The 8588-nt window shown below is 37.9% G+C and overlaps 1 protein-coding gene across 2 annotated transcripts in view; it reads left to right on the forward strand.

The window, feature by feature from the left end:
- Positions 1–8587, forward strand: part of rnf130 (ring finger protein 130) — a 46626-nt gene extending 38039 nt beyond the window's left edge. The window contains exons 7-10 of one of the 2 annotated variants that reach the window (XM_084429615.1): positions 880–976; positions 1513–1717; positions 5136–5229; positions 5513–5895. In XM_084429615.1, the coding sequence (XP_084285741.1) occupies positions 880–976; positions 1513–1717; positions 5136–5229; positions 5513–5528 (412 nt within the window). In that variant the 3' untranslated portion in view covers positions 5529–5895. Of the gene's footprint in view, positions 1–879; positions 977–1512; positions 1718–5135; positions 5230–5512; positions 5896–7158 lie in introns of those variants that run through there. The other variant, XM_084429616.1, reaches the window with a different exon arrangement.
- The last annotated feature ends 1 nt before the right edge of the window (position 8588 follows it).

Here is an 8588-nt window from a genome sequence, read left to right on the forward strand (position 1 = left end):
AGACTCAACAGCTCTCTGTGAAAGCTCATGTTGCTGCTTTGAAGTCCACCAGCTTATTGCTTTTAATCTGCCTCTCACTCTCTCCTCTAGTAATATAAATGTGTAATGTGCTTTTACGTGTAATGTCCTTCTTGCACTAGTGTTCTTAGAGCAGTTTCAAATATTTATCGTTGCTGCAAAGAATTATGGTGATATCAAAGGCTTGATGCTGCATTTCATGGTCTTGCATTGTTATAATCCAGCAGCCATATCACCCTGTAGCCAAAGACTGGTCGCCCACTGAAGCTAAGCAGGGCTGAGCCTGGATAGTACCTGGATGGGAGACCTCATGGGAAAACTAGGTTGCTGCTGGAAGAGGTTTTAGTGAGGCCAGTAGGGGGTGCTCACCCTGTGGTTTGTGTGGGTCCTAACGCCCCAGTATAGTGACGGGGACACTATAATGTCAAAGAGCACCGTCCTTCGGATGAGACGTTAAACCGACGTCCTGACTCTCTGTGGTCAATTTGCCTCAATTTGCCAAATTGCCCAGGGGTCTCTATCCATCTTAATGGCCTCCTAATCATCCCCATATATACTGACTGGCTTCATCACTCTGTCTCCTCTCCACCAATAAGCTGGTGTGTGGTACTGTAGGCGTTCTGGCGCACTATGTCGCAGCCATAGTTATATTACCAGAAAATACACATTTATATTACCCAGAAAAGCGCTAAATAAATGAAACGAATTATTATAATAATAGCAATAGAGAGATTAAAAAGATTTTATTCATGCATATTTATGTTGTTGCAACCATATGTATTACTCTTGAAATATATACAAATTCAACAGATGATTAAAACATGCAGATGTGCTATCAAAATGTTTTCATCTCTTCTTTAGGCATGTCTTCCATAAAATGTGTGTGGATCCCTGGCTAAATGAGCACTGCACCTGTCCCATGTGTAAACTCAACATCCTTAAAGCTCTGGGGGTTATGGTGAGCACACACACACACTTCCGAAGACATCTCTTCGTAAAAAAAAACAAAAAAAAACATTTTGTAACATTATAGCTGTCTTCTGGGAACCATTTTCCACAAAATGTGCTACTAAGTGTACACAACAGACACATTGATCTCAGAGGGCAGCAGGTTATGACTTTTATAAGGCTCTTATTTGATTTGTTATGATTTTATTATGATTTATCCTCTTGAAAATAACATCAAGTCCTGTAGTTTGTTTGGGATGGATTGCCAGAATTATTACAGAACTGAGAATGTAAAGATATTACTGTAAAAAAATGACAAAGAGAAGATGTGTTGCTGGTCTCAACACAATATAGCTATAATCTTGATTTTGCAGAGGATTTATGATCCAGTAGCTCCCTCTGGTGGTTACTTTAGTCATTTCATGCAATTTTTCATGTCATGGCTGATATTCAATGCTGTAAATCTTACCTTTTTTACATCATCTTTTTTTATTTTGGGGTGTGATTTGATAATGTAATTTGACTAAGACATGTATGCCCTTGCAGCCCAACCTGCCCTGCGTGGACAACATGGCTTTTGACATGGACCGAATGTCCCGCAGTCAGACTTCCAGCCAGAGGACGGCGCTGGTGGACCTGTCCTCTGAGACCAGCATCAGCCTAGAGCCTCTACGCCACTCCAGTTCCTCCCAGCTTCCCTCCGACGAAGAGCTCATTCCTCGCTCTGGAGAGATCAACATCGCTGTCACTAGTAAGAGCAAGGCTTATTCTGTCTTAATTAGTCATTTCTGGATGTTCTCTAAAGGTGAAGTGTGTCATTTCTGCATCACCAAACAGAATTTCAAAAGTAATGGTTGTTTTTGAACAGATATTATTTTAGTATTGTAACGGTGAAAAAGGTCATACACTTCCCCTTTAAGTATCTCTCTGTCACCTTTATTTCCTCACCTCCCTCCCACCTTGTCCTTCATTTCCTCCCCAGCGGGGGGGTTATCTTTCCTTCCTTCAGTGCGCTGACTGCATCCCTCCACCTGCTGCTGTGGCTTAGCTCTGTGATGTCAGCAGGTGTCTCTGCTCCACCACAGCGTGTCCTGCCCTTTCACTGCAATACATCTTTTGTATTGGACTTCTCACGTCACTGCGTGTTTGTCATAGCACTCTGTGGTCTCTCCTATCACCTATAAAATGAATGTGAAAATGACATATCATTTTATAATGAGTGAGATTATTTACATTCAGCCAGTTATCGTAAAATAAATCACTTTTTTTTATAATAACTGGCTGTACATTATTGCTTACATATTCGTAAAGTGTGACTTTGCCGATTTTCAACCCACTTTGTATTTTTACAGTGTTGATAATATATGTAAGTGAACAATGTTTACTCGTCTGCTCGTTTAATTGAAAACTATGGCAACAGGTTTCTCGCCTCTATACGTGACAGCGTTTTGCATCGGGGTTTGGGCGGAGCTGACAGAACAGCAGTTTCTTTCAGTTTTTCCCCATCCATTTGGCCTAAAACTGTTCGTGGTCATCCAGTTGTCTACAAACACAGAGGTTTTTCACATGATTCTTTGCAGCCTTTAGCCACTGCCTACAAGGCGCATGATCCAACGGTAACTCCCTCCCTCAAAACATTTACTCTTTAAATTCTTGCATCCAGAAACAAAAAGTCAACACCATTATGACTAAAAGTTTGCTAAGAAGTATTTCCTTCTAAAGCAAGGTGGTATTTGACTCTGATAAGCGTATCCACAGCAGACTGGTGGGAGTGGCATTGGACGGCATCATGCCCAGTGCATTATGGGTGTTGATGTTTTCCTACCTATTTGGAAGAAGGGAAGACAACAGCCTTTTTTTCCTCTTTTCTCTAGTCAGGTAGAGCTGATTTCAATCTTTCTTCTGTACAGGCAGCCACGTTTTATTGAAAGCTCGTTTTGCTAGCTGTGAAGTACCCCTTTAACATTTTAGTTGATATTTATATTTGCCTTAAATTCATATTGATTGACAAAATTTCGAACACTTTTATTGTTGCGCAATAAAATATTGTTTATTGTCCCATACCATCCACCTCTAGTACCTTAGACATTCATCAAAAGTTAAATTTAAGTATTGTTTTTAAATATATATATATAATATGTGTTGGCTTTAAGTAACATCCTTTTCTCTGATGTTATTTTAGTGTATAGATTGTGCCAGCGTTTTTAAGCAGGTTATTCAGAGCAATAACAACACACATGTTGAGTGCAATTGTAGCATGTCTGGAACGGACTCTCTAACACCAAAAGACCACATGACCACTCAACAATGAGATCCAATGGTTGTTTCCTTTTAATCTGTAAACAAATAGAGATCATCAGTGGATCAACAGGGCTTCAGCTTCTCTCTCTCGTGTACACACAGTCATATTCACGGAGAGAAGCAACATAGACTGAGGCTATATCCAAACTTAAACAAAAATAAATAAATAAACACATGTAAATAAAATAATAAATCTGATTACCATACATTTATAATCTTCCTTGTGATACATACATAAGATTAAGACTCTTATTAATACATAGTATATTACATTAATTGTATACTAGATTGCATAACCATATGCATTTATCCAGATATTTATATGCATTAATTCAGATATGTATGTTATAACATGCTATGATGAAACAAATAATCAATTATAATACCATTTGTACACAAATCCAAAGAAAACACTCAAAGCTCATTTAACAGCATACCATGTGCACCACGTGCATCACGCATGAATCTATGAATCTGATTCGTTCCCCTTATAACACTCTTAATACAGTACATATTTATTAAGTCAACCAGATCTCTTTTCCTTCACTAAACAGAACTAAAGAAGATACCTGTAAACAAATAGAGATCATCAGTGGATCAACGGGGCTTCAGCTTCTCTCTCTCGTGTACACACTAAGCATAAAATACTAATCAGTTAGCATCATGATGAATTTCATAAAATCGTATTGCTACACACTTCATCACGACCAACATGCTCAAATGTTGAAACACACTCCAATTACACTTAAAGAGCGACAATTATGCCTTTAGACAATAAACATCATCATACCAGTCATATTCACGGAGAGAAGCAACATTTGCGTGTGCTCATGAGCCTAGCGCACAGGTAGACTGAGGCTATACAGATTGCATTTGCAGGAGGGGAAACCCCAGAGGTGTTCCACCGATGACGCTCCCTCCCCAAACAAAACACCAAAAGAAAAGTTCTGCTATTTTAACACTGTTCTCTTGCTCATGAACAATAATCTGAACAAAATTTCGTGAGGTTCATTAAGAAAAAACTTAGTATAAACAGTAAATTAAAGAAAATAATACAATGTAAAAAACAAACAAATCAAAGAATAATTCACTCCAGTTACACAATGAAACTAATCTTAAGAAAAGAAAAGTGCATAGAAAGTAAAATAAGTAAATGCTCACAAAACTTCTCTTAGTTGCAGAAACAGATGTGGGGTAATTATGGGTTTGTAGGATAATTTATTATTTTCCAACCATTTGTTCTGGTGCTGTCTTTTTAAAATATTGTGTTCAGCAATTTTAACCCCTCCTGTTGGCCTCTATTTGAATTGTAGTGATTAATTATGTAATAGAACCCCAAGCAGGTGTAGCGCCTGAAGAGCTCTGCAATTTATTTATACACTTTTTTTTTTTTTTTTGGTTCTTTTCTAAAAATGTAGTGGTCTCTGTTTTACAGATTCTTTTGAATGTAAATTCTATTTGTTTACAGAATTACACTGATCTAAAAAAATCCCTCAATTTAAATTGTCCTTAAAAAAAGAACAACAACAAAAAACTGCTTCTGTGTGGAATACTTAGCTGCATCTTCTAATGTCATGGTCTTCCTAACAGATCTTTGCTGCTTTGTAAATGTCTGGCTAAACCAGCACTAAGCCTCATGTGCTCTGAATGTGCTACGTTCTGTTTCGCTCTCGTTTTTATCTGTTGTGTTCGGATCATCGCTTGCCCATGGCTTCCTCTCTTGTTCCATGGATTAGAGAAGTGTTCCTCTTTTCTTCACGCCTCCACCTGTCTCCAGTTTCCTGTTCTCTTCGGCTCTCTGTCGAGATGATACCCTGGCTCCGCCCTCAACAGAAAATGACCCCTCCCCCCTTTTACTCTGTTAACAGAAGAGTGGTTTATTGTTGCCAGCTTCGGCGTCCTCTCTGCTCTCACACTTTGTTACATGATCATCAGAGCCACTGCCAGCGCCCCCACCGATGAGTGAGTATTGCAGATCTTTTTCAAGACTTTCATAATGTCACAGCATCCCTATATACATTAACGAAGAGCAAATGTACCTACTGTCCATCAAGATTTGTGACATCAGTGTACTACACTTCTCTAAGAGTAAATACTGTCATAGTGTTATGCAGGCTAAAAGTCTTTAAATGAGGTTGATCAAATCATTATTTTATAATCAATTTATTTAGGTACGTGTTATATATTTCCTAAGCATAATGAGTTTGCTATGTTTTGTTTTACTATGTATATTTATCTTTTACAGCCTTAAATTGGAATGAAGATGTTTTCTGGAGTCCTGAAAAGCAAAGTTGCTGACTGCACTTCAAGTCCACTTCAAACACATGCAGTGTTAGTGTTAATAGAGCTAACTTTCACCTCTGTAGATGTGAGGATGTTCATAGGTTTTCTCTGGATTATATTGCTGATTAACTTCTGTTTTACGCAATTGCTTTATTTAATAAGCTCTTTTTGTTTTTATTTTAGATTAATATTGTTAAATGTTAAATGAATAGAAATATGTTAAATGCTTAGAAATGTTAAATGTTTTTTTTTTTTTTTTTTTTAATACTTTGGTTAATCTTTTTCATGTAAACAAATTTGTTTAAAGACATTTGTGTGTGTATTAAAATTGCTTTGTGCAAACAGCTTTGTTGTACTGAATTGTCCAGTAAGTTAGTAGTTACTAGTACTAGTTTTATTCCTTGATACTGTTTTGATGCTTCTGTCTCCCTCAGTTTATCATGGTGAGACTCCTGAATCAAATTTTGACTTGCAGACGAGCAACCTTCTTCATTATGTCACATGTCTATTAGACATACAGTATTGATTTGCTGCAGCATATTCTAGCTGTAAAGTTTATTTCAGCACTTCCTTACAGAACGTCAAGCTAAGAGCACTAAAATACTGTAACATATCTATGAGGACAGGTTGTGTTTTGTATAAGCCTTACCTTTAATGCATGAGGATAGAGATTGTGCAACTCATGGTCAGGGCTCGAGTCCTGTCCTATTCGGCTCCAGTCCTGGAGGGCCACTTTTCTGCAGAGTTTAGTTGGAAACCTAAAAGCATTTGAACAAGCTAACGAAGGATTACTTGCTGGAGTTAAGCATATTTTGCTTTATTGTTGTAAATGTATACATTATTAGGCCTCTGTCTTTAAGTCTGCAGTTGCTTTGAATACAAGTTGGCCCTCTAGCGGTAAAAAAAAGAACTGCATCCATAAAAACCTGTTTTTGAAAGAAGGATTGGTGTATTGAATTGGCAATTTTCAACATAAAAATGACAATGTGCCTTTGACACCATTTTTAAGGATTAAATATTCTCTGCATTTGCAGCGTTATTTTAAGTAAATCAGTAAGGTTTTTATTTACCTATCTACTGTTGCATTATTTTTATACTCATACTGTGTATAATTGAATACTGTTTAATAATGCACAATTGAATGGAACAGCGCATACACACATACAGTAACACATTAACAGTTCATCGCAGTCTAGTCTACTGGACATAATATAAATAAAATAGAAAAATGTAGACCTATAAAATATACATGCCCATAAAATCCGCTTAAATCAAGGAACTGTATAATCACAAACTCTTCCATAAAGAACTGACTTCCACTGAGAAGGTTGATGGTAATTGCTCCAGTGTCAAGGACATAATAAGTGTTGATTACACGTAACGGACCGACATTGATTTTGAGCTGAGATGAAATGTCAGATTTGAGCGCAACCTTTATGCGGGAAGGTAAATAAGTATTTTCATTCTGCAGGAGCAGAATCCTGAATATTTTATTAACTTTCAGTAGAATCATTCCTTCTTTCATCTTTCTCAATTCCCTATCCCCCTGTTGTACACAAAAATGACACGCGTTAATCCCCATCATTTTTGTTGTTTGTCTGTTTGCAGGTGGTCATTTCTTCAACCGTAGTTCTGTGTCTCCGCGCAGTGTAGATTATGAAATGGAGCTTCCAGACATCCAGGCGTCACTGGACATGTACGACGACAACAAATCCTGAGGACACGCATCTCCTCCACCTCAAGTCCATTCCTCCATCGTCCTCTCCCCGACCCCAGCCTGTGGGGATCAACCTTTATGAGTGTGAAATGGAGTACTGACAGTGAGCACACTGACTCTGGCGATAAACTCTACCACTGTAGAATGATCGGTCGCCTCAAGCGGATGTGATTGGACTATTGCACCATCATCAGCCTCACACTTTTACACTTATTTTTCTCTTACTTTTTGAAAGACTATTTCAAATGACATCTTTTCACAGACGGCTATGGGAAGTACCTCTTTGTTCATTTCTCTGGTAGCCCCAAATGTCGTCTCTGTTGTTGTCTCATGTATGTAATTTGCTGACTTGTTTTTACGTTCCAATGCTTATTGTTCCAGATGGGGAAAACTCTCTCGAGGACAGTCGTGAAAGCAGGCTTTGCAAACTGAGCCTTTATAGAAGAGCCGTCTGCTTTGCATCTCAATGCTTTGCATCTTTGTAGCTAAACAGTGTCTCAGATGCAAACCAACTCGTCCTTCATGTGCTCAAATGCTGCAGCTTCACATTTAGTGCTGGCCTGTAGCACTCGAAACTCCTCGACAAATCACCGTTACTTCCTCGTAGAAATATACAGTATTTCTGTGTACATAGAATGAAAATGTTTGAAACATGTATTTAAAGAAAATCCTATGGAATACCTTCAGTGAATACTAATCAGTTCCAAGCAAGGGGACCTAATATATACAGTATTTGGTAACACTTTATTTTACAGTGTCCTTGTTACATGTACTCACCATAGTAATAACAGTAAAGTACGCATAATGACATGCAACTAACCCTCAACCAAACCCTAATCCTAGTAAGTACATGTAGTTGCTTAATATTACTCAGTACTTAAATATATAATTAGCCTACACTGTAACAATGACACCTTAAAATAAAGTGTAACCCAGTATTTGCATATTAGAATTCATACAGTATATCTCTCTCTCTCTCTCTCTCAATTAGTCTTTCCTGGATCGGATCTTGTCCGTGCACAAGAGTGTCTGTCTATTTTGTGTTCTCGTTTTCGGGGGATGGCATTGTGACCATGCTGGGCTTCACACAAATCTTCATGTTGATTCTGCTTCAGATTTGTTTTATGTCATATAGTTGCAGTCAGGACAGGGCAGAATCTCTGCTCTGAAACGCTCAGTGAGAAACGGCTCTGCTTTATGTGGGTCATAATAATGGGCTACTATGTTACATACTGCCTCAGCATTAAACTTGTCATAATTGCCTATACTGCTGTCTTTCTTTGAGTGAGGTTTAAAATAAATACAACATGGATCAGTGTTA

This window comes from Rutilus rutilus (genome assembly GCF_951802725.1).
Source record: "Rutilus rutilus genome assembly, chromosome: 14".
In the NCBI taxonomy this organism is placed as follows: Eukaryota; Metazoa; Chordata; class Actinopteri; order Cypriniformes; family Leuciscidae; genus Rutilus; species Rutilus rutilus.